The sequence below is a fragment of the Tigriopus californicus genome, chromosome 3, assembly GCF_007210705.1.
Source record: "Tigriopus californicus strain San Diego chromosome 3, Tcal_SD_v2.1, whole genome shotgun sequence".
In the NCBI taxonomy this organism is placed as follows: domain Eukaryota; kingdom Metazoa; phylum Arthropoda; class Copepoda; order Harpacticoida; family Harpacticidae; genus Tigriopus; species Tigriopus californicus.
The window spans coordinates 3,460,065-3,484,108 of NC_081442.1; the positions used below are offsets into that span (position 1 = coordinate 3,460,065).

At 44.9% G+C, this 24,044-nt stretch overlaps 5 protein-coding genes across 9 annotated transcripts; 1 reads left to right on the forward strand and 4 right to left on the reverse strand.

The window, feature by feature from the left end:
* Window positions 1–718: 718 nt before the first annotated feature.
* LOC131878507 (kelch-like protein 10) lies at window positions 719–3,033 on the reverse strand. The gene is made up of 3 exons (XM_059224498.1): window positions 2,228–3,033; window positions 1,235–2,170; window positions 719–1,157 (listed from the first exon to the last, which is right to left on the reverse strand). The coding sequence occupies exons 1-3, from the start codon at window positions 2,865–2,867 to the stop codon at window positions 889–891; spliced, it is 1,845 nt and encodes a 614-aa protein (XP_059080481.1). The 5' UTR covers window positions 2,868–3,033; the 3' UTR covers window positions 719–888.
* Window positions 3,034–3,563: 530 nt separating this feature from the next.
* Window positions 3,564–5,843, forward strand: LOC131878506 (zinc finger protein 60-like). The gene is made up of 2 exons (XM_059224497.1): window positions 3,564–4,608; window positions 4,674–5,843. The coding sequence occupies exons 1-2, from the start codon at window positions 3,657–3,659 to the stop codon at window positions 5,762–5,764; spliced, it is 2,043 nt and encodes a 680-aa protein (XP_059080480.1). The 5' UTR covers window positions 3,564–3,656; the 3' UTR covers window positions 5,765–5,843.
* Window positions 5,844–5,863: 20 nt separating this feature from the next.
* LOC131878508 (5-hydroxytryptamine receptor 5B-like) lies at window positions 5,864–7,810 on the reverse strand. 2 transcript variants are annotated; one of them, XM_059224500.1, is made up of 4 exons: window positions 7,092–7,810; window positions 6,944–7,005; window positions 6,780–6,883; window positions 5,864–6,664 (listed from the first exon to the last, which is right to left on the reverse strand). In XM_059224500.1, exons 1-4 carry the CDS (start codon window positions 7,391–7,393, stop codon window positions 5,864–5,866), a joined length of 1,269 nt encoding a protein of 422 aa, XP_059080483.1. In that variant the 5' UTR covers window positions 7,394–7,810. The 2 variants fall into 2 exon arrangements, with proteins under 2 accessions (XP_059080483.1, XP_059080482.1); XM_059224499.1 differs by having other exon boundaries at window positions 6,780–7,005.
* Window positions 7,811–7,951: 141 nt separating this feature from the next.
* Window positions 7,952–17,370, reverse strand: LOC131878504 (uncharacterized). Of its 4 annotated transcripts, none has more exons than XM_059224492.1 (4): window positions 17,275–17,370; window positions 13,610–15,656; window positions 10,252–12,978; window positions 7,952–10,175 (listed from the first exon to the last, which is right to left on the reverse strand). In XM_059224492.1, the coding sequence occupies exons 1-4, from the start codon at window positions 17,365–17,367 to the stop codon at window positions 8,242–8,244; spliced, it is 6,801 nt and encodes a 2,266-aa protein (XP_059080475.1). In that variant the 5' UTR covers window positions 17,368–17,370; the 3' UTR covers window positions 7,952–8,241. The 4 variants fall into 4 exon arrangements, with proteins under 4 accessions (XP_059080475.1, XP_059080479.1, XP_059080478.1 ...); XM_059224496.1 differs by lacking the exon at window positions 17,275–17,370 and adding an exon at window positions 16,874–17,063; XM_059224495.1 differs by lacking the exon at window positions 17,275–17,370 and adding an exon at window positions 16,746–16,784.
* A 526-nt stretch (window positions 17,371–17,896) lies between these two features.
* Window positions 17,897–18,711, reverse strand: LOC131878509 (single-stranded DNA-binding protein, mitochondrial-like). Its single transcript, XM_059224501.1, has 2 exons — window positions 18,556–18,711; window positions 17,897–18,489 (listed from the first exon to the last, which is right to left on the reverse strand). Exons 1-2 carry the CDS (start codon window positions 18,589–18,591, stop codon window positions 18,037–18,039), a joined length of 489 nt encoding a protein of 162 aa, XP_059080484.1. The 5' UTR covers window positions 18,592–18,711; the 3' UTR covers window positions 17,897–18,036.
* Between the last annotated feature and the right edge of the window lie 5,333 nt (window positions 18,712–24,044).

Consider the following 24,044-nt stretch of genomic DNA (forward strand, 5'->3'; position numbering starts at 1 on the left):
GGTTGAACTTTGCTCCCCTTCATTAAAGTTGAGACGTTAATCAAAAATGCTTTAATTTTTGAAAGTTTTTGCACCTTGTTACTGTCTAAGTCTTACCAGCCGCTAAAGTTTGTCCCCTTAATAACGTCGCAAAGGCGCAAAAGTTGAGTTGAGTTCATTTAATAATAATGCCTTCCACCCCATTTGACGAGAGGGCCAATCAAGTCCAAAGAAAACTTCGCATCACTACAAAAACAAGCGAATGAGAAAGAAACCTTAAACGAAAGCCCTTTTTTCGATTGCACACTGTAGGGTTTCATAGTTCGACGATTTCAACCCATGTCACTATTTCAGCCAATAGTTGGCACACAGACATCAAGTTTTAGAACGATAAACACGCCCTGAGACAATAGAAATTTCAATGATGGCTAAAAAGTAGACATCATTGCTTGAGACCAATTTTCTTTTTCAAAGAATTGGATGAAAATGAGGCGTTTGGTAAAAGCAAAGGGAATGAATGTGCTTTAAATTATATCTTTAAAGGCAAATCATAACTGTCTCTAATTCCTCAGAATTAGACAAATGTCTAAAAAGGGCCTACTAGCTAAGTCCCATTATCGAAAAAGATATTTGTAGTTATACCTTTAAAAAGAAATAATTTGTCGTTATGACGAAGTCTTGGGCCCTGATTGCTCAACGCTTAAGCCCTCACTTTCATGTTCACTAGTTTTGTCCCTAGATATATTGAGGGTCAAACAGAGTGGCAGACAGATTTCAAAGAGCATCCCAGCGACGCCTGATTTTTGCCCTTGTTGTATCTATTGGCTGATTTCGGGGAATGCGATTGCAATCCTTGATCCACAAGAAATGTTTATAACTCGACTTAATTTTCTGGTTGGAGTGATTTGCTTAGTTCAAATACAAATGTGCCGTATCCAGCTTAGTAATGGCACAAGCAGTTAGCGCACTTCGCTTGGTCTTCATACGAGATCCCTGACGCCAAACATTCTGTTTCGGACAATACATCTCAGTTTCATTGATCACGGTCGTCCCATCAAAACCTCCTAATACCATAATTTGATCCTGAGTTACGACCACCGAGCAATTGGATCGGGGTGTATGCATAGCCGCCATGTACTCCCATGTCGGCATAACCTGGTCAAGGTCACAACATTCAACTGGAATTGGGTTAAAAATGCAAGATTTTACGTTGCTCATCACTTCCCTTTTCAACTTTTGTCATATCAGTTCCCACCTGATTGAAGTCTCTGCTGTCCGTTGAACCCTCCAAAGACATACATCTTGTTTCCGTGGACCACACCCGTCACTCCCGACCTGGCTGTGTTTAGCGGGGGACCAAAAGTCCACTCGTTTGTCTCCGGAGTATAAACTTCGATTGATGGAAGAACTTGGGTTCCTGTGAACCCGCCAATGACATAGATTCGGCCTTTATGAGCTACAGCGCAAGCATCCGACCGTACGAATCTCATGGGACTCAAAGAGACCCAGCAATTCAAAACAGGATCGAAAGCCTCGACCTCTCGAAGCCTTTGGGTTCCATCGTACCCTCCAATGGCATAGATTTTGCCACTGACGCATGCAGCTGAGATGTAACAACGCGGATCGTTCATCAAAGGCTTCTGGGTCCAGACCTTACTGATGAGGTCAAATGCAATACAGTCGTTCAAATAGTCGACCCCATCATAGCCGCCAAAGATGAACAGTGACTTGTTTAATACGATCGATCCATGGTACGCTCTAGGTTCTGGCAAGGCCAATCTTGGGCACAGAGACCACTTCTGTTGCCGAATGTTCAAGACCTCAACACGAGTGGTGGGTCCGTTGGGATTGGCGTTCCAGCCTCCAATGCCCAAAACAAAATCACTCGGAATTCTTGGTCGGGGATTGAATTTGAAATGGAAAAACTTGCAGTCCATGTCCCGAGCTTCGAGGAATTGGTTCAATATGATTCCAGCCGTTTTGAGAATGTCCTGCACATGGAATTTTGTGTCTAAAATCTTTGAGTGTTGGACCCGTTGAGTGAAGAAATCAGGGTCCATGTGAGTGAACCGAATCGTTTTGAGATACTTTCCCGCGTTCATGGGATCCTTGTTCCCATTTAAGATCCATTTCTCGATCACTTGAAAAAGATCCTCTTCTGAGACATTCAGGAAATCGTCTCGGAGTAGATCTAAAGAGAAAATCAGTTGCATTCGGTTCATGAGTGGCTCCTGAAATTAGTTCTTACCTAAAACCTCTTGATCTGAAAGTCCGGCAATTCCAGTGAGTTCTGATTGAGTGGCAATTTCCAAGAAGTATAGTTTGATGTATTTCCAAAAAATTTGGATCGACCTCTCGCACATCCAAATTCTTGCCCAACAGTAGAATTGGACGGCATTCTTAGGATTTAGGTTCTCAATCATGAAGTCAAGCCCCAGTTTCAGTAAACCCTTGGTCTCAAATTGAGCGGCAAAATCCATCATCTCGACCAAATTGTCCATGCTCATCGGACATCTGCCCGTGTACGCAAAGCCTAAAACCTCTCTTAGGGCCCTTTGACTCAAATCAACACTTATAATGGGTAGGGCTCCGCCATTTTCGGCCTTCCTTTTCAAGCCAATCAAATGTTTCCGTTTGAACAAATCTCCCAAAGTCAGTAACATGATCCGATCAGCTTTTATGGGATCTGCATCCTTTTCGTTGCCACGAACTTCAACATCGCTGAATAGTCCGGATTTTCCCAATTCAAGGTATTTGTCATTGGAACATTGGAAATAAGAATTCGTCCATTGGCAAAAGCAACGGCGCAATCTGGCGTGTGGTTTTGAGTTGGTGGGACACCGCTTAGATCCCTTTCCGCTCATGGAGGCAAACGTTGATGGATTCATATTAGCCAAGTACTACATCTGATTTTTGAATTCAAAATGGCGCATCCGGAAGACTTTTTCTTTTTAAGGGATCAACGGAAAATGTTTAGAGAGTGTCTCTAAAGATCAGAGATAGATGAAGCGCAACGAAGAGTAAGAAAGCATGCGAGAATTCAAATATCGAGCCTAAATAACCAAATGAGTGGAAAACGTCAAAGAACCCTTCGATCTTTCTGCAATCGTTGAAATCGCGCCACAAACTTGGACTTTAAGCTTTAACTGACACTCCATACCTCAAATGAAGCAGTCAAGTCTAGGGATTGTCTAGGTTTAAGAGAGGTGATGGTTTTTGGAGGTTGCGTGAATGACATTTTCAATATAATCCCTGAAAGTTTGTCAGTCAATATTAATGTCGACAGAGCTTTACCGGATGAAACGCGGCTTGACATATCCTTCCTTGCAAACTAAAACTCTGTCTCCATCTTCTCCATATGTTAAGGAATTATTTATGAAACATTCCATAACCGGCCGGCTTGGCCCGTGTTTGTTAGAGACCCAAACACTAATGTCTTTTAAGGCAAACCGTCAATGGCATGTGAATCTTTTCCCTTAGTACTTTCGTATTATAAACACTTGCCTCAACATAACTGATAATACTCCGTCCATCAATTGAGTTTAGCCTCCTCTATCAAAGGTCAAAATGGTCACCCTGTAGAATGGCTATGCACAAAATGTAGCCATCATAACATTGAGTATTGTAGTTGACTCTCACTTTTTCAATCTAATGTCGTCGCCGCTCTTCTGGATATCATGGTGCTTTTCCAGTGTGATCCCGAGGTCCGCCAGGAGGTTCTAGCCGCCATCCTTGGCCAAGATCAGTTTCACGATGTGGATTTAGTGGCCCAAGGAGGAATTCGCTTCTCGTCCCATCGATTGATCTTGGGTTCCTCCGCCCAAGTGTTCCATGATATTCTCGTAGATGACCAGGGAATCCACGCTCAAGAGATCCATTTGCCGGATTTTCGGCCCAGTCAGTTGAAAGAGTTGCTGGATTTTGTATATGGACGAGCTCGAGAACCCCTGACGTCCGATTTAGGGCGTTTCTTGGCCTTGAATCGGAAGGTGGCCTTGCAAGGAGGTGGGAGTCGGAAACGAAAAAGACTGGAAGGTCTAGATAAAAGTCTGATAGCCAGCCAAAAATTTCACAAAGTGGAAAGTGATGACGATTTTGAGCCTTTAAAAGGAGGTGATGAAGACGAGGATAGTAGTAGTAATTGCAGTAGCAGTAGTGATAGCAATGTAAGCAGTATTAATTCTCGATCCCACTGGGCGGATCATGAGGGTCAGGGCGTTAAGCTCAAGGCGGATACCTCGACATTGTGGGCCACGTCGGAATGTCTTCAGCTTTTGGTGAATTCTTATGCTACCTTAAATGTCGAGGCGAGTTCACCGTTGACCCTAGTGGATTTTGAATCTCAATGTCAGTCTTTGGAGACGGAGGCCGCTTTTCGAGCATTGATTGGGCTTCGTCAGTTGAGTGATGGTAGTTTTGAAGGCCAAGCAATGGCTTACAGTCAGCCCAAGGCCCAAAAAATGGCATCTCAATTCGATGAAGTGTCTTTAGCCATTCGGGAAGTGACCGGATTCTCGGCGGGTCATTGGCTCTTCCAATCGCATTATTTCACACGACAGGGATTGAAAGTCCCGAAAGTGGTGGAATCGCTGAAAGCGGGATTGAAGGAACGGATGGAACCATTTACAAGTAAGTCTGGTCAAGCCTGATCGATAAATTGACGTATGAACTAGCAAAATGAATTATTTCACTAGACGAGCAAGTGGAAAAGATCTTGAGTGGCGACCAGATCCAATCGGTCATTAAATCCGGCAAATCCCGCGGCCTTCCCGAGCTGGAAAAGCTCTCCGTGATCTCCGTGTCCATGACGGACGACATTCCGTTCGATCATTTGGATGATGTCGTTTTCGTGTACTTTCATTCGTCTTCCAAGAAGATCTTCTTCAAACAAATCGAGGTCCAAGAAAAGGACGTCAATCAAACCGCGGAGCTGTGGGCGAGAACTCTCCTGGATGTTTGGGCCAACAGTTCCAATTCCAAGATTCCCAAGAGCCAGTTTCTGATCGAACGGTTTCATTCGGTGTCCGAATCCATGATCGTGTTCAGTGCCGCCCAAGGTCTATTAGAAAGTCGAGAGGTCCGATGTCCGGATTGTGGTGAGGTATTCTCTTTGACGACCTCCAAAGAACGCGAAGCTTTTCAAGATCACACGCGCAACCATCAGGTCGAAAAGTTCAAGTGCGAATGTGACGTGGTTCTGACATCAAACGTGGATAAGATTAAGCATATTCAGTTGGCTCATTCCAACGGAAAGTTCTTGAAATGTGAGGATTGTGAATTCATCGGAATTGAGGCCGAAGTGACGGAGCATCGAACCAAGCAACATCAGACATTTATTTGTGACGTTTGTGCCACGGTGAGTAAGAATTTGGCCAAGCACAAGAACCACGTGAAGAAGCACGTGCCTATTAAGTGCAAGGATTGTCCCGAGGAGTTCATCGGTAAAGCCAATCTCTTGGAACATCGAACCAAAGTGCATGGGGATCGATTTCCGTGCAAGTGGTGTGGCAAGGTGTTCAGTGCCACGTGGAAACTCAAGACTCATATCACGGGTGCTCATGCCACGCCTAGATTCATGTGTGATCTCTGTGGACAAGAGTTCCGGCTCAAAACGACAATGTACCGACACAAGATCAGTGTCCATATCAAGAATCGACCATTCGTGTGTCGTTATGGGTGTGGAGCGGATTATAACGACGAGTGCAATCTCAGGACTCACGAGAAGAAAACGCATGGAGGTGCTTTTCAAGGAGCTTCATTCAATCATATTTACAAGAACCTTTGACTCCCGCATATGCGTTTGGCTTTTACGTATTACATGCCTTCTAATTGAGTTCATTAGAAATAGTATCTATCTTCATGGAGGAGCATCTCTACACACTGATCACATGATGGGAAATGTCACTCGGTATCGAGGACAAGACACATTTCGACATTGGTCGCGAAACTCCGGATACCAAAACGCGTAGATGATGGGGTTCAAGATTGAGTTCAAGATCCCGACCAACATAGCCGACAATTGTCGGTAATCTTGCATAAAGCTATGCAGTGATTGGTGTATAAAGGTACAAATGGGCAGATCTGCGCCATTGGGCACATCCATCATAATCCTTTCCTGAGGATTGGCTATCACAAATTGGAAGTTTCTCTGAAGATTGGATAGATCCAAATCGATGGGGGACGTGATCCCTTCCAATGGTCTGGTTTCATTGGTACAGAGTCGGTCAAAAACTTTAAAGTTCTCGTCAAAGACGTCGAAATAAAGCACCATCAGCCAAGGCAACCATGCAATGGTGAATACGGCGATCAGAACAATCACGTATTGGGCGGCATGAATGAATCGGCACACTTTCTTCAAAGTCTGGAAGATCAGGTTGAACTCGCCGGAAATTCGCTTCTTCTTGAAATTACGCCACGTGTTCTGGAGATCCGGAAAACTTTTCGACGGCGAGGATGTGAGAAGTAATTGAGAGTCTGTGGCGAAACCTTTGAACCGGATCGATTGGCTCTTACTCTTGGCTCTTTCTAGGCTCTTTTTCTGTCGATAGAACTTGACCAGAATCACTCCATAGAGCAGATAGATGCTGAACAGCACGATGATGATGAGGGAAATGCCAAAGGCCACAAATAGTTTTGGCATGAGATGAGTAGAAATGCAATTAGTCTCGCTTCTCGTGTGGTCATCCTACAAACAATAAAACAAACCATTTGGATGAGGGCGAAGAATGCGCTGATAAACGATTTAAGACCTTTACAATACACGTATGAAGCTTGATTAATTCGTCAGAGGATGGTCTCACCTGAATGAGAAACGAGGTCATACCCAATCCGATTGGAGCCAACCAAGACACGGCAATCCCCACCACTATCCATGATTTCGTCACGATCAGGCTATACTTGATGCCTTTCGTGATATAGATGTATCGATCGACCGTGATCAAAATCGTACACAGCAAAGACTTACTTAAACTGAACGTCCACAAAGACAACTGAATCTGGCAATTCTGCAATCGGCATATCCGAGACCTGAATTGACGAGGAGCATAGAGATCATGTTAACATTACATATTTTGCGACCCTCAAAATGAGAAACAAATTAAGAAAGCACTGACTCGCATAACTGAAGTTGTAGTCGAAGCAATAGGGTAATGATCTGGATCAAGCACATGACGAGGTCGGACACGGCCAAATTTGCGATGAAGACAAAGGCCGGTTTCTCTAGACAACGACCGCTGTTCAAGATGACACTTATGGAAAGGAGGACCACGGAATTGAGCACAAACTGAGGGATACCCTCGACGTAGGGCATCCACAGAAAGGCATGTTCCACCCACCTGCCAAAATCCTGGGCATACTCCAACCGATCCGATTCAATATAAACAGAGAGGAGGTCTCTGGAGATGTTCAAGAGCATTACTCTCAGACGATACTGCGGTCCATGTCTCTCTCCAATGAGACGAGTTGATCCCTTGTCTAGTATGCCTTAATCTTCATGTCCAGATTTACATACTCAAATTATTTTTGGATAATTTTTCTCTTAAGATCATTTCGTTTTTTTGACAATGTCCGTATCCTTTGAGACGACGAAGCAACGATGAAATGAAATGCTTTTTAAGGTTATTCCGTTATTGACGTAAGGTATGATCAACTCTGGTTGGTCCTTGAGTGACGGGAAGGAATGCCTTAAGAGTAATAGCATTTTTCAGAGTAGGGGGGGATCCTTGGAGGGGGTACTTGTGTAAACAAATGAGATTTACAACAGATATCACTAGCGAGCGCCAAGTCTGCGTTCATCTGAGGTTCGGTCTGCACTGACAATCACAAGGCGGATCAACAATCCTTAGGGGAACAAGGAAAGGGATAAATCAATAAAGGATACTTTGCCCGCTCGCTGCCTTCGGATGAAATGACAGTAGTTGTTCCCTGACAGTTAAGCAAGGATGAAGGTACAAAATGAAGACGGATGCAACCATGGCTTTGATGGTAGTACTATATTGGTATTGGCTCAAAAAAATATGAGTGATGATATTGATAATTGTACTATTGAGGCAGAAAGAGTTGGTTCATTTGAGGCACCTCCAGCATCCCTCATTTCGGGATATTATCTTGTTGAGGAACGGTGGTTGTGGTGGTGAGGAAAAGTGAGAGATAGCGAAAACATTGACAAATTTGCAAAGCCATTGTGTCGGGCATGAATAGGCTAATTTAGCTCCAAGTTGATACTTTTCATTCCGAATAAAAAGTGGCTTAACTATTCGAGGTTCAGAGGATCTTGTAGTCAACATTAATAATGCCATCGTCATCGTCCTCACTTGACGAATCCCCCAGGATCCCATTCAAGTCGAAATTGCAAAAATCGTTCTTATTCGGCGAGGGCTGTGGTCTTGAGGGCTGTTCCTCCTCGGGAGTTGGTTGACTCTCCTCTTGCTCCAGGTCATTGTTATCGACCACGGGATCCGCTTGAATATCGTCCTCAATCTCCTCCAGTTCCTCGTCGTCCTCTTCCTCGGAGGCCCCTCCCTCTAAGCAAACCTGAGGGGTCAACATCATCATTTGGTCTTCATCTTCCACCAGGTCTAATCGTTGCGAAAGAGGAGGGGGTGGCAATTTAGCCGGACTGGGAGGCACATCTTGAATGGCTTGATCCGGAGTTTGAACGTAGACGTGCGGGTTTTTGCTCGTGCGAAGAAGGTATTCAGAGTAATGGGTTCGTTTCTTGCAATGCCGATCTAGATTCTGTCGGAAACGCGACACGTAACCGCACGTGTCGCAGCGGTATTTGAGCTCCCGCATACTGGCTGGGATGTGCTTGGAACTGGATCCGGACAAGTTGAGCTGACTGCTCTGGGCGTTCATCTGAGGTGTGGAATATTTGACCGGACCATTACGGGCATCATAGTCATCGTCGAAGGTGATGTCCTCCAAGGAGCCCTCCTCGTCGTCCATCTCGAATGGCACACCACCGACATTGGCCTCGCCGTAAAACACGGGCTCAACACTGATGGCACCCATGCCGCTTTCACCATTTTGAAGGCCATCATCCGTGTCATCGATCTCGGCTTCATCGGCCTCGATGTACATTTGACGTCGTTCTCGCACGTCGGGCAAGGGCTGGGCCGGGTGTCGGCGAGCCCAATGGCGGTTGAAGTTCGAGGGACGCAGAATGAGGTTGCAAGCTGGACAACGGACCTGCATTCGACGACCAGATTCGGTTTCCGGCGGCGAGATGTAGATCGGGTTCGAGCCATCCTCTCGCTCATGACGAGCCTTGATGTGTCGGCCGAGATTGGAGGCTCGCATTTGAACCCCGCAGTATTTGCAGGTGAACATTCGCTCTTTCCCGAATTTGTCAGTTGAGTCATTGGACACTTCCGATAGGTTTAAAGCACTCGTATTGGGGGTGACAAATTGCTGTGGCGTGAACGATGTTCGGGGTCGTTGGTCGGCATAGGTGGCCTTCAGTGAGATGCTCTCGTCCACTTCGGGGTGTTTGGTCTTGATGTGTCGGACCAGATTCGAAGCCCGGATGTTCAAGTTGCAACCGGACACAGGACAGACTTTCAAACGCTCTTTGCCCGGGGTCTTGGCGACTGGCCCACTCTGATCGAAACCATTGGACACTCTAGATTGATTCGACATATTCAAGGTCAAGTCGAGATCGGATTGGAAGTCGTCCATGTCGGCGTATTGCGCCGAATTAGCGAGCGATTCATCAAGATGGGGATGACGGGTCTTAATGTGACGTGCGATGTTGGAGGCCCGCATCTTCAGTCGACAAGCTGGATCCGGACAAATCTTCAAGCGCTCTTTGCCTTTCCGTAATCGCGCGGCCAGAATGGAATCCGAATAACTGGCCGATAATAACGACGAATCTCCGTTTTCGTCCGGATAATCTTGCAGGACTATTCCATTGAGAACTTGACGAACTTTGGCTTGACTGACGTCCAATGGGAGCTCATGACGTTTCATAAGATGATCAAGAAATCGGCTTTTCTTGCCCTCCCATTCGCACCCGTCCTCGATGCACTTGCAAAGATATCGCTTGGTTTGCGATTTCCGCTCGGCCTTTTCGGTATCTTCATCAGGTTCAATCAAAGGGAAGATCAAAGCCGACGAATTCTCATCGGAGGCTGATGAGCAATTCGAGGAGTGGATCTCCGTCAGAGGTGTTTTTCCACCGTTGGTCACCACTTGGTCTATGTTTGCAAAAGAAAAAAAAATAGTTTCATGTACGTACAATAGGGTTGTATTTAAAGCAGATGGAGATCTTACCTGCAGCTGTTTCCTCAGGTGTCACATTCGGATGTGGAACGAGTTTGGTCACCCCTCCAACACTTCGATAGAACGCCAAGAGATCGTCCAGGTCGTCCTCGTGCTCATCGCAGATATTCCCAAGCTCTTCATGGGCGTTCACTGCCATGTCGTGGGTTTTACAATAAGCATTGGGACAATGCATACAGTAATTCACGGCCGGTTTTCCACAATGAACGCAATGATGCCAAGGGCAGAACCACTTTTCTCTCGGCATCTTCTCTCGGCCTAGACATTCCAGATGGTAGACCTTGGGACAGGTCTTGTAGTCGCACATCAGGAGCTGACCATCATCCATGCAACGGAAACAGAGATCCTCCCAGACTTTCTTGGGCTTCTTGATCTTGGCTTTCTTCTTCTTCCTTCCGTCTATGGTGAGGACACTCTTACCGTCCTTCGGTTTCTCGCCTATGAAGCCGGAGCAATTCTTAGCACCGCACAAGCATTTGGTTTTGACTTCACCCACGGCCTCGAATTGGTAGTTGAAAGTGAGCTCAGAGCCCGATTTGATGTTCTCCTTCGCGAATAAGCCCACCCTCGTGTCACCATTGACCGTCCATTTTTGTGTTTCGCAATTCGGGTCACACGAATGGTTCATAAACCTGGACATATTGCCCTTGGGGCCTGCGTCAATCATCCGATGGTTGTCCATGGTCATGTAGTAGAAGTTACTCTCCGCTTTTCGTTGAAGACTGCTCTGTAGGCGGCGTTGAAATTCGTCTTGCGTGATGAGCTCACCTACGTATTCAATGATGAAGTCACCCTTTTTAACGTCCTCTCCCACCACCAAGGCCCAACCACGGCCTTGAGTGAGGCCCACGGTTAACTTTGGGTAGAGACGTTTGGTGAATCTCTGGTTTTGACATTTCTCTTTGGATGGACACGAGGAGGGACGGCATTCCACCATGAGGTATCGGTTGATGCACTCACTATCGGGGCCACACGGAGATTCTTGTTCAAAATCACAATCACAGGTCTTGTCGGAGGCGTCTTCGGTGTATACGGGACAATCGCCGTAAGGGCGATTGGCCTTGATTTTGGTGTACATGGGTGGTTTGAGACTCTTGGAAAGGCGGGCTTTGTCCACATTGGCAGCTTCGCGAGCCTCTTTCTCTTTAGTGTAGACATTGAACGCTTCGGCAGCTTCGCGTAAGCCTCTTTTGTAGGCCGCATTCAGACCCTTGGCACTATCGGACGGGATCTTTTCTGCGTCCCCATCCTCATAGAGGAAACAGCGCCCTTGATTGATCCAAAAATATTCCTTCGAGCCGCAGAACTGGATGGGGAATTCGCCCGTTTCGTGGGGAAGCTTCTCAATATTGGCCGGGACCTTGGCGGGATGCAATACAGTGGCTGGCCACCAACGATAATTTCCTAGTTTCACCCACACGACCTCGTTGTACAAAGGCATACGTCCCACTTCGCAACTATCACAGACAAACACGCCCTCTGGCGGTTTGATTTGCAAGCATTCCGTGTGGAAGCTCGCCGGACATTTCTCGCAGCAAATGAGAGAGCCTCCCTTTGAACATAAAAAGCACCAATTGGTGTTCACGTGAAGTGATCCTCCGGATTTACGGTTGGCCGGCGGCGTGTAATGCTTCGGGCACACGATCTGCGTGCTCGTGATTTGAACCGTGCCCGCAGTCACGCAGAAATCTCCAGAATGATAGGCCGTCGGACAACGAATGCACTTCAACAGTCGAGAGGAGTACTTCATGAATGGCTCTTTGGGATTGGTCGAGGCACATGTATGGCACATATGAACCGGGCAGACGAACTTGTTGTCGCCAACGCGCGTCTGAGGCCACATCCCGGAATCACGAAGGCACTCCAAATGGTAGAATCGGCCGCAGCCAGGCGAAGTGCAGCGACTGACCTGTTTAGCGGGAGACTTGCAGATATGACAAGCATGAACCCCCGACGTGCACTCCGAGCATTTCCAGTCCTCTTTGCTCGAGGTTTGCACTTGAATGCAGCTCAAGTGAAAAGAATTCCCACATACCCCGCGACATCGCACCAGATCGTTCTGTTGGTTCTCGACCTCTTCGCAGATCATGCAGCAATTCTCTTTCTTCCATTGGCCAATCAACTCTAGGGTTGGGGGTTGTCGACACACGACATTCTTGGCTGACCTGATGCTACTGCTCACGGACGAGGCATCGTTGAAAGCCTCGTCCTCAGAGTCCAAAATCACATAGTCGTCTTCACCCTGGATCGAGGATCGACTGTCATCCACTTGTTCACTATGCACGAGGTTGGAGGCTTGCTCTTGGTAGAAACGACGCTCTAAGCACGCCGCATCAGCCCAGAGCTTGCCCAGCTTCTTGTCGGTCTCGGCATTATCCTCGCACTCTGCCCGGATCCGATCAAAATTGGCCAAATGAAATAGCTTGAATCCCGTCTTGAGCTTTCGCCGATGTGCCTCGAGGGTTTCGGCGGGAATGGCTTGAATAAGCCGATCAGCTTGGGCAAATCGGGGCTTCTTGGCCAACGACTCCTCTTCGCTCACGCTGCTATCAACCGTGGTTCCACTGATGGTGCGTTTTCGCTTCCTGGAAGCGCCGGAGAGGGTGGAACTTCCACTTTGAAAGCGTTGGCGTGGACCCTTAAGAAGGAGCTCTTGAGAGAGGGCCTTCAGTTGGATTACTCGCTCTTGCGAGGATAAACTCAGCGACTTTTCGGCACCTGAAAGTGATTTGTGAATGGAGTTCAACAACAAGTAAGCAAAGTACTTTTGTTCATATTATGATTTAAGAACTAAATCATGATGTAGAAATGATAATCTTTTTCAGGCTGAGATTTGCCACAAATTCTCGCGTTCTTTTTTTTTAACAAGAAAATATCGTAAAACTTTTTAGTATTAACCCTGTAATTCCATGAAGTGCTAATAGAAATGACTTATTCTGAAGTGTTCTGGGTATCACCACAATATGAACATATAGTAATGGGTATCATTACATGTGAAAGATATAAACATGGTGGAGAGGACTCAAAAATTCAAAACCAGGGTACAGTTTCAAGAAATGAAAATGTTTCTTAATTCCTTTGAGGGTTTAGTGTTCTTGACGAATTATTATTATTACTGTTGCTATTAGCGCAAACATCATAACATAAAAGACCATGTCATCGTCAAGGCACTGGAAATTACAGCCAAGAAAAAAGAGAAAAAAAGAGAAAGTTATGTGACTAAAAACATTACATAATAATGGAGCAATTCAAGCACAAAAAAAGATTCTTTCTGATGGAAAGGTTGGGGTTGAAAGAGAGATTGGTTTCGGTAACAAAGAAACAAAATAATACAAAAACAAACGCTTACCTTCAACAGCTTCCTCCCAGCCCAATTTGGCAGTCTTTCCATTGGGAATATAGGCTCGAAGCACTTTGGGTCCGTGCTTGGTTCCGCGGACTTTCTTCCTGATCATTTCAGTCTTTTGGTGGAACTCTTCGATCCCCTCATATTCCATGATGTACGAATTGAGAACCCAAGCTCGTTGAACAGGTCTCCCGTAGAACTGAACGTGATACTCCCTCTGCAATTGGTTCCTCTTCGTGCTAATACGTGTATAGATTCCAATGTCGGGATCGCTCAAGGCTGCACAAGGCCAAAAGCATGTACTTCCCACTCTCGCCCATAGCATGCAACCTTCTTCAAACGCGGCCGGAGAGGTCATTTCGAATTGGCGCATTTTCTCGGCCAAGTCCTCGGGTGTGGCCGACCGAATCTCGCGTTTCGGGCATTGCATCGGACTCGCGCGATTCGAATGATTCAGGTCTGGTGTGAATGGTCTGATCACACGACGACCACTCTTGGTGACTTTGCAGGAGGAGGGCTCTTCGGTTTCTGATTCCAATTCCTCTTTGATGAATGCATTCGTTGGAAGAAGTATGGAATCTTCATCGTCCATCTCACCTCCATCGTCTTCCATTACGACATCATTTCGGGTTGTTGACCAATTGAAGGCCGAGGAGGTGAGGCTGGGCACATGTTCTATTATTTCATCGAGTAAACATGTGGCTATTGATAGTCCTTCATCTTGGATCAGACTCGCATCAGTCTCTGTTTGACTCTCACACGAATTTTGATGGGATTCGCTCTCGAGGACTTCCGATTCTGTGCTTCTTTCCTTTCGTTGTTGATGTTGTTGGTCTTCTTCATGCTCTTCTCTTTCTTCTTCCTGGGCCCTCCTTTCCTGCGCTATATCTTCATGTTGACCGTTCAGAGGGGAGGCAGGGGAGGCGGAGAAGGCGGAGGAGGAGGAGGAGGAGGAGGAACAGGATATGATCTTCTCCTTCTTTTCCTCGTCTTCCTGGTCCTCCATGATCATCACCCTGTTTTCGCGCAGGACGACCCGTTCCGAATCTGTCGTTGGATCGGCCCCAGCTTTTTCGGGTTGCTCGTCAGCTGCTGCCGCGTCAATCGAGGTACTCTGACTGAGAGACGACTGATCATCAGATTCGCCTTTCTCCTCTATCACGGAACAACTCGGGCTGGACGGAGGGTCGGCTACGATATCGAGCTTGGATTTCTCACAAGAGTTGGGGGGGTCTAGGGTCTTGGCGAGACCGTTGGATCGTTCCATGTTAATGTCTTGAAAGAGGCGCGGTTGGATGTTGTTAAATGAGATGTTATCCTCAGGGTCAACCACGACGGATATGGTGGAGGCGGTCGAATCCAATAACGGATCCTCAACTGGACTGTGCTCGAAGGCCTCGATGAAGGAGGCTTGACGGTTTTGACTGAAAATAAAGCTCCACTCGGTGGTGGTGTCTAAGTTCACTTTCACGGACTTGGGCTCCACCCACTGGATCAATGACTCGGGGGAATCCGATATGGGGGCTTGAAATGATCGAGCCTGGTAATGAATCACTTCGGCTGAGCCGTCCTGGTCTGCACTGTCTGACTCACTGACACTGTCAATATCACTAATGAAGCTGTGCACGGCTTCCACTTGCGGTCGAAAGATGACACTAGCCGCGTTTCGACGCTTGGATCCACGTTTGAGGCGTTCCAAGTCCTCGCTGAGCGCCGCCTTGTTCTGCGAGCGTTTCTCCACTTGATTGGGTGTGAGAACAGACAAAATGGCTCGCTCGGCCTGATCTCGATCCGCCTTGGCCAATCGTACCCGGGGGTAGATGGAGAAAGGGGATAGGTGGCCCGCTTGTCGGGTCACCCGTTGACCTCGGATCAAGCCTCGGGCTCGACGTGCTCCACCTCGTGCGGCACGACCTCGCCTATTGACCCCGGGGACGAGCACCTTCCGCGATCGTCCTCGAGGTCCACCTCGTCCTCCGTGGATGGGATTGGGTGACAGGCATGTCTTGGCACCGGAGCGGGTCGAGGAGGTGGTGGACGATAAAGGTGCCTAAGTAGTAGAAAATGACGGAGCTTGAGATGCGTTCAACTGAGGGTGCCACGAACGACAGCAACTCGAGAGGAGCGAGTCCGCTGTTCCACGGCCAAATCGGCCGAACCCACGCGATATCATTGGCTCTCTTTCTATATCCCTCCTCCTCCTCCTCCTCCTCCCTGTTCTTTCTATGGCCCGACCGTCTACGACGACATACAATACCGAGCTCTGGACAAGGAGCCGGGCCGTCGCTCTTCGCTCGGATTCCTCGGGCGCGATATCCATCCACCAACATGGACCAATGCTGGCCGACGCCAAACAACACAACTCGAAACCCACCGACTCAAGGAACGACCCACCACCGAACGCCACCGACGGAGGCCGAAACCCAGCTAGACGAGAGCTCGAGGGTTCGAGAGTGAGTGAGTTCGTGAGTAAGAGAGAGAGTGAGAGAGAGAGAGAGACAGTCAGAGAACACATGAAGGACGAGACTCGCATCGATTCCGGTGTCGAGTGATGTTCGCGTCTTGGCGCTCGCGGGCGCGCCCTCTCCCGTAACTAACAACCTCAACATCATCCGTCTCCTGGTCTGACTCGATTTCGGCCCGTGTCTCTCCTTTAGTTAGGACTCCCTGGACCTGGAGATGGTCGTCGTTGTTGTCGTTGTTGTTGTTGCTGTTGTTGTTGGACTGTCAGTCCATGGCCAAAGATAGAAGAAGAAGAGACCAGGAACGGCCTCCATCGAGCGTGCGTGCGCTCAGAAAGTAGTACTTCTCTGCAAGCCCCAAATCACCACCATCCTTCCTTCCTTCCTTCAGAACTACCGACCGCCAAGTGCCAATTCAAAACTCAATTCAAGTTACTCATCCATGCTGGATCCTCGGGGGGTGGGCATGGCAGCATGCCAATGGGATGCCCAGCATGCATTACATTGGAACATACGAATGAATTGTCTTTTTACCTATCTTAAGAAAAACTGTAATGGCTAATCTTTCTTCCCTTCTTCCCGCTCAGGTCTCTTTCCCGGCTAAATTCGGAATCCTCCATTTCCGTAGCCCTAGTATTGCCTAAAGGCCGTGGATCAGCCTTGGCTAGCCCGCTCACCTCGTTCCTCCGATCTTTGACCATTCCCTCAGTTTCGATTTCTCGAGTCCAGCGAGTCCCGCGGATTTGGCGCCAAATTGATCGAGCATTGAGCGGACGAGACGACTACGCTACGTTGGACTACTCACCATGAGGGAACAACCGTCCCATGCCTCCTAGGACGCCGGGGATCCGTCAAAGGCGTTGCCACAGCCTCCACTCACTCACTCAGTCTCTCACCAATGGTCCAGAGGTCTGAACCAAACACGACCTCTGGGGAGTGAGTCTGGACCTCAAGCGATATTTTCTGATGGGATGGAGCCACCGGATTGGAACCCACTCTTCTGTTGTCGCTCACTCACTCAGTCTCTCTCTTAATCTCACGCTTTGTAGCTGAGCGTTTACCAAGCCTCCTCCTTTTTGTCGGTTTTCGCTAGCAACCTGACGGAGCATGGAAGTAAAGGACTCGCCGGACGAGGAATTCGATAGCGCGCGTTTTCCCGTCGATCCAAGCCTGCTAGACCGGTGCAGGATCAAGAAAAATACGAACCAGAGGCGACAACCTAATTCGAGAAGCCCGATGTCGACTTTGGAGATTGAAAGAAGGCAGCACTTCGACACGACAAGTCAAGTCTTCTTCCATCCTACTAGCATGGGACCGGGCTCAAGGGTGCCCAATGCTGGATAAGCCGGATTGTCGTCACCTTGTCCAAGATGACCGGAGTCAAGCTAGCTGGAATCTGACGTCTGCCCGGAATGAATTGAACGGATGGACATCCTGGTCGGTGAAAAGCACATGCTCAAGTTGATTGTCCAAGATGCCTTAAGATGTGGACAAACTTATTAATCCGGCTAAAGAGGCATTAATTTCAACCAAGTGTCAAAGCATATATAATTAGAACCTAAAATCCTGGCTTAACCATGGTTAAAGAGGCCAATGGTGTCTCAATACCATTTTATGCTCAATTGACCTGGTGGCATTTCTTGAATGGATTAATTGATGCCAAAATCCCCAACGGTACAATATTTTTTGCGCCCAAACAGTGCAATGAATAATTCCTGGTTCAAATGCAAACCAGTGAACCGGAGAAGTTAAAATGCCACGAATGATCATGGGGATCATTGGTCGTAATTAGGCCCACCGATGCCAAAAGTACAAAAAGGTACAGAAGTACGAGTCTATCAACCACTTGTATATTTCAAACCAATCCCACAAACCCACGTTTCAATCAAGTTACGGAGACACGGGTCGATCAATTATTACGGTACAAATAAGTAAAAGGTACAAGATATTTCATCATGGGATTGGGCATCAAGCAAATCGAATCACATCATCGGCTACAATGGTGGTCGTGTGTCTCGTGTTGCCCATATTATCCTCAATCGAACCGTAAATGATTCGACCTTGGACCAAGACCCGTTGGCCTTTGGTCACATTCTCGTGGATGGTTGTGCGTAGATAAGGTCGATAGACAGCGATGTTGTGCCAATCGGTCTTGACTTGCCACGTCTCTTCTTGAGTGTCGGGTTTGGTGCTCTTGTAACGGACATTGGTGGCCAAAGAGAATGTGACCACCGGATGATTTTCTGTTCCTCTCAATTGAGGATTGACCCCCACTCGTCCAAGCAAAGTGACACTGTTAATGGACTTTTCGATGGCGCGGCTATTCTCATCCATGCCAGGAGATCCGCCTTCGGCGGGGTCCATGGGTGTGGAAAAGGCTCGAGCACCAAATCTCACAGCCGGGCGGAGGGTGCTTAGCGTCTAGAAAGAAGATCTTGTAAATCTAATGCCATAAAAGATATTTTTCTAGCCAATTGGTTGCCTTACCTTGGACCATCCCAATGTCCTGGAAAGAGCCATCATGACTTTCAAGTGCCGCGAAAACGAGAGAATGTATACACAACATTTGCTTCAGCTGCTAGTTTTATCAGCTGATGGAGGATCACACAAGTCACAACTTCGTGAAGTAAAGAGGTTGAGAGTTTCAGTTTTCGATTAGTTTTCAACAGGACATACGTTTTTGAGCAGAAGTTTATCAATGCTAAATCAGGTCGGTCTCCAGTCATAAAAAGCCCCGATCAAAATTTGCAGATTACAAAAAAAAACCTGATTTTCCTTTGTTTGCAAATTTATCGCATATACAAATTTTGCATTTTTTATCCCCATTTTTTTTTTGCCTTCCTTTACGCAATTATAACTATTCCTTGGGAGAATTTCTTCCAACAGTAAACTAATGAAATCCAATCAGTTTATCGGCTGTTTTGGTGGGGTTGAAAACATGTCCCTAGTTTTAATCTGACGTCCGTCCTCCTTGAGAACGAACGCAATATATCTTGACTCAAAAATTCAAAAGAAGAATTTCGACATAAAATCCACTCATCACAATCAAATTGTATGAGTGCTCCATCTACTAATCTAAAATAGCTCAAGCCATCTGTATCATTCCATTTTATTCTCCTTTTGAAATTAAGCACATCTTAAAGTGCATTGATGACAACTACACATGAGGGAAAGGTGAGATAATTTTCCCAATTCATGCTGGTAATCAGAAACTCCGAAAATGTTTAAGTCATAGAGGTGAAATATTTAAGTGATATTTACCCTCAAAAAGGCGGGATGATAAAGTATTTAAAAACAGACAACATATCTCAAAGCAATTTGAACTATTTAATTGAACGTCATTGACAATTGATTCTTCAGGATTTTGTTCCCAAAAAACTGCAAATAAGAGGTATTGTTAATGCCCCTATCCACCAGTTTTATCTTATATTTTTCAATTGACCCGCTATCAAAAATATTTTGGAGAGACGCCTTCCAGAAGTAAAAGTGAAAACTGCGTTGAAACGAGTCTTTATGAAATGGATCATTTTTTCTGCACTTTTATATCAATACAGAAAACACTCCATACTGTATCACTAAATCTCCAATTTGCTTTTGTAATCTAGATTTAAGCCATCATTGCTAATTCTTAAAACATGTTTTCCTCCCTAGGGTCTTAATTGACCCGATGGTTCATCATTTTTTTGAGGAATTTTAACCCTATTGGAAATATTTACTCTAGAAGCATGGTAAAATGTATCACATGAAAATTTGCTTTCAATGATACAGTTCTAATCTTGAACTATTTAAACCTGTGGAAGGGGAGTAGTTTTCGTATTTTGTATTTCCACTTGCTGAATAACCTTAACCAAGATTTGGACAAATACAGTGCTCAGCCAAAACATAGGTGGTACACTAACTACTTCTATTGAAGTTTAACAAAGAACTAAGATCAGGATTGCGACAAAATATGCAGTTCTGTGGCAGGGCAGAATTTCCAAGCCAAAAGATGCAAATATTATTTTGCATCTTTTTATTACTGAAATGCAGCAGCTACGCCAAGATGCAATATTGCTGTTCTGGGGAAAAACTTGGATGTCTAATCTGGGGTTTCATGAAACCAAAATCGTTGCAGTTGAGGAAACTTCAACAAAAAGCACCTGAATATTTAAAGATGCCCCAAAACACCAAAATATTGATGATAAGTATCCAAAACCTTAATCACATTTTTGTGAGTCTCTACTCACAAAAATGCCGAATCTTCAACATGAATTCTATATGTAAGAAATTAGCCAGAAACTTTTAGAATAGAGACCGGACCAAAATCGAGCTATTTTTTTCTGGATTTGAAGGTGCTCTCTTTATGTAGCATGTTTTCTTTGCCTTTTTCATAGTGTGTCCTGCCCTGATCAGTAGGGCTCGGAAATGAAATTCGTTTTGAGGGCCAAATAATCACTATAAAATTGGTTTTGAAAGCACAAAATAACTCTTTCCACAAGGAAAAAACACTCGCAAACGCAAAGATAAGTTTAAAAGCAAAAACAACAACATGAAACTAATTTTGCAAAAGGTCGGAATAAATTTCATTTTACAATCTTAGAAATCAAAAGCCCTGAAATTTGTCTCCTAACTTAGACCCCCGAATTAATCACCTAAACCATGCAGGTTTCTAGATCAAATTTGGTTCTTCTGGGTGAAGAGACCTCTAAAATGCAAATACTTTTATATTTGATCTTTTGTGTGTAAAGTATGGAGATTCTGGTTGCATTTTCAGGAAAAGCTTGACCTTTTGCCTACAGGACAAGCAGGAATATTGTGAGAGTTAGAGAGCAATTACTTTATTTCAACAAACCTACAACAATCCAGTAATTAAAGGAGGTGCAGAATGTATTTCCCGTCAGTAGTCAATTGCATTCACTTGAATTCTTGACCCCTCATATGTTAAAATCACCAATTCTCTATCCAGAATGTCCTTGATTCATGTTTGCATTTCAAAACTACCCTCTTTATTTCAAACTGCAGAAATATGGCCCAGATGGATAAGGTTATTACCACAAGAGGTCTGACACTATTAGTGTGCTTGAACACCATTTTCTGTGGTTTGAGCTAAATTGGGGTTATTTTCAAGCAAACTTCCTTCAAGTTGTGAGGATGAATCAGCTTATGCAGGGTGCGTGGTATGCGACGTTGCACTTTCAATAAAGCTCTAAGGATTGATCCTGCACATGAAGGTCTCAAACAATGGCAATGAAACTCGAGATCTGGATAAATTGGGAGGAGCATCATATAATCTATTCAATCTAACTTCCGTTTGCGTTTGAATCACTTATCCAAGTCGAGGTCGGAATCAGCCAACAACTTCTTAGTCTTTGAAAGTGTGACGCCGCATGCTTCGCGCCCGGTATAACCCCAAATAAAAAAAGCCCTTCAAAATTCATTGCTCAGACTTCAAGTAAAATTTTAGTGCGTAAATTTTGAACAGACTAGAATTTGAGAAGAATTAAAAAAAATGAAGTAAAATGTCTTTCCAATGCAATTGTGACAAAAAGTGATTGTTGTTCTGAAGAAGAAAAAGTCAAATAAAATTGCAGTTTATTCATCCAAAGTGCGGGTCTAAATCGAAAGGGTTCAGAAACTCCAGGTCTTGTCATTTTTTGCTGATTTATTCTAGCCATGTGAAGTGAAAGAAATCATATGAAAAATGTTGGAGAGCATCCTGATTTTGGGATTTTTGTGGGGAGAATTTTAACAAATATGACTACCAACTTGCACTGAGCATAGCTGAATTAATTTCAATTTGTCGACTTCTTGATACAAACAGTATTCTGATATTGAGCCAAGATATTTACACAGTGACAGAACTACATGACAAATGACATTCTTTTGAGTCTTTATAGCACAAGTCACTTGATAGTCGAAAATTCAATTGGGTTCGTGCAGGTTGGATGTCATGTTTGCCTAAATCATATATATGTATAACAACCTTGGCCCAAATTATCCTTCCACAAAATTGCAAATATCAGGGTGATACTTTACATCGTTCGTGAATTTCTTTCACTTCATGTGGCTAATGTGTTGTGCTCTTTTAGATATTTTTTTTCCTTTTATGGCTCAAAAGTTCACGGATTTTATAACGGATTTCAAGAATTTCATTCATTGTAAAAATTGTCATGTCTGAATACCTAATGCCTAATGAGAAATGGTAAAAAACAGTAAAATCATTTGGTCTACCAAAGACTTGATATTAGCATGTCTAACAAGCTCCTGAGCATAAGGTAGGTCCTGGATTTGGACAAATACTGCTCCAAATGAGTTTTTGTGAATGGTCACCTTAGGTTTGAAGGCATAAGATTGTAGGGTCTTGGGGCACGGTTTACAACAAACGTTTCTTATTTATTCACTTGACTAGCGTTGGATTTATATTTTTATTGTTTGCGTCATCATTCAATCTACAAGATATGCCTCTCCTGCTCTGTAGATTGTGTAAATACCTGAATTTAGGTACGTACCGTGAATGTATTTAAACGCACAAATAACAAATTGACGTATATTTTATTCCAAATAAAAAACAAGATTTTTGTGATTTCTATTTTGGAGAGAGTTTATTGTATTTTTTGGATGAATTCGTTTGCTCTAGTCCCTGACACAATTGTATGCTCCATAATTTGCTAAATTTATGAGATTAGATTTAAAATGTTTTTTTTTTTTAAATGATTTCAAAAAAATCAAAAAAAAACATGAAGCTTGGCCAATTTTTCGAAATTGTCCTAATTCGAGAGAAAGGCAAGTGTAGGCAATAAAATGTAATGCATTCTTCTTCAGTTCCTCATTGTTTTTTCTTGCAAATATGCGTTTTGGGTCGAATAACCCACTAAATACTTGGTGACATGCAACGTTTACTCAATTTTGTGAAAAATTGAGCATTCGTTCAAATACAATTGGTTCGCCCAATTCTGGATTAATTTGAAAGACAAGACGAGATTATTTTGCCACGTATTTCACGATTTGACAAATGCACGTGATTATGTCATGTTTTTTCTGCTGAAATATTTTTGTTCATCTTAACACGGTTTAACACATTTGCTCCATAATCTTGGTTAAAGCGATCCTTCATATTAAAAAAGGGTGATGCTCCCAGGTTTATCCGCCCAGGGGTTGCTCAGATGCAGAGTTAGCTATATCGTAACATCCTCGAATATTTGGAAAAAGTTAAATCTATTAGTCTGTGGTTATACCTATATAAACACTACAAGACATTTTTAAAAATGAAGCCACATGTTTAAGAGCAGAAAAACATGATTTGTTTTCGATCATGAACTTATTTTTTTTTGCACCTATTCGAACTCAGATCCCAAACTTAACCACACAGATAGGCATTGTGTGCCTCACAAAAAAGCCAACTGAAATATGTCATAAAGTATGAATCATGACTTTTTATGCTTGGAATTGGAATGAATCATTGAACGAGGCCACTTTGATTGGCACTCCCGGCTCGAATCAACCTGCAGGTACAACGGAATAGATAAAAACATGTTTATCTTTTTGTTCCAACCAAAATTATTTGTATGAAAAGACCTAACCACCACCGTATTTGATTTCATTTCAGAGGACAAACAAATAATGAAACACTAGCTGGATCAGATGGTCGACAATCCGGAAGGACATGAAGCTTCTAGCCGAGCTTTGTCTTTGAGGTTTCCTCTCCTACTCTGTGTCTCTCAAGTACATTCGTTCGTTGTATGCGTTGTATGCGTTGGCCAGCGCTCTAGCAGCTCTAGCGCTCTAGAACAGGGTCCCCACATGGACAGCCGCTCATCCACGAGTCCATCTCAGGGAGGATCGTACATACAGTCCGAACTCCCCACACTAAAGTAACAACTAACAACACGCTCATTCTTATCCTGCTCGTTGGTCTTGGTTAGTCTCTAGTTTGAACCAACAGTACGTAGCTTGCATGACTGGATCGTGAGCCAGTGGCTGGCTAGTGGCTACGAGCA

Bases quoted from the DNA above. Each gene is read 5' to 3' on its own strand.
- LOC131878507 (XM_059224498.1), bottom strand. From the start codon at position 2,867: ATGAATCCATCAACGTTTGCCTCCATGAGCGGAAAGGGATCTAAGCGG. The intron at 2,171-2,227 runs GTAAGAACTAAT...TTTTCTCTTTAG, and splicing joins TTCAGATCAAGAGGTTTTAG to ATCTACTCCGAGACGATTTC. The intron at 1,158-1,234 runs GTGGGAACTGAT...ACCCAATTCCAG, and splicing joins ACAGCAGAGACTTCAATCAG to TTGAATGTTGTGACCTTGAC.
- LOC131878506 (XM_059224497.1), top strand. From the start codon at position 3,657: ATGGTGCTTTTCCAGTGTGATCCCGAGGTCCGCCAGGAGGTTCTAGCC. The intron at 4,609-4,673 runs GTAAGTCTGGTC...TTATTTCACTAG, and splicing joins ACGGATGGAACCATTTACAA to ACGAGCAAGTGGAAAAGATC.
- LOC131878508 (XM_059224499.1), bottom strand. From the start codon at position 7,393: ATGCTCTTGAACATCTCCAGAGACCTCCTCTCTGTTTATATTGAATCG. The intron at 7,006-7,091 runs GTCAGTGCTTTC...TCGTCAATTCAG, and splicing joins CTACAACTTCAGTTATGCGA to GTCTCGGATATGCCGATTGC. The intron at 6,665-6,779 runs GTGAGACCATCC...TATTGTTTGTAG, and splicing joins TGACCTCGTTTCTCATTCAG to GATGACCACACGAGAAGCGA.
- LOC131878504 (XM_059224492.1), bottom strand. From the start codon at position 17,367: ATGGAAGAAGACTTGACTTGTCGTGTCGAAGTGCTGCCTTCTTTCAAT. The intron at 15,657-17,274 runs GTTCGTATTTTT...TCTACTACTTAG, and splicing joins GAATTAGGTTGTCGCCTCTG to GCACCTTTATCGTCCACCAC. The intron at 10,176-10,251 runs GTAAGATCTCCA...TTGCAAACATAG, and splicing joins ACCTGAGGAAACAGCTGCAG to ACCAAGTGGTGACCAACGGT.
- LOC131878509 (XM_059224501.1), bottom strand. From the start codon at position 18,591: ATGATGGCTCTTTCCAGGACATTGGGATGGTCCAAG. The intron at 18,490-18,555 runs GTAAGGCAACCA...TCTTCTTTCTAG, and splicing joins GGACATTGGGATGGTCCAAG to ACGCTAAGCACCCTCCGCCC.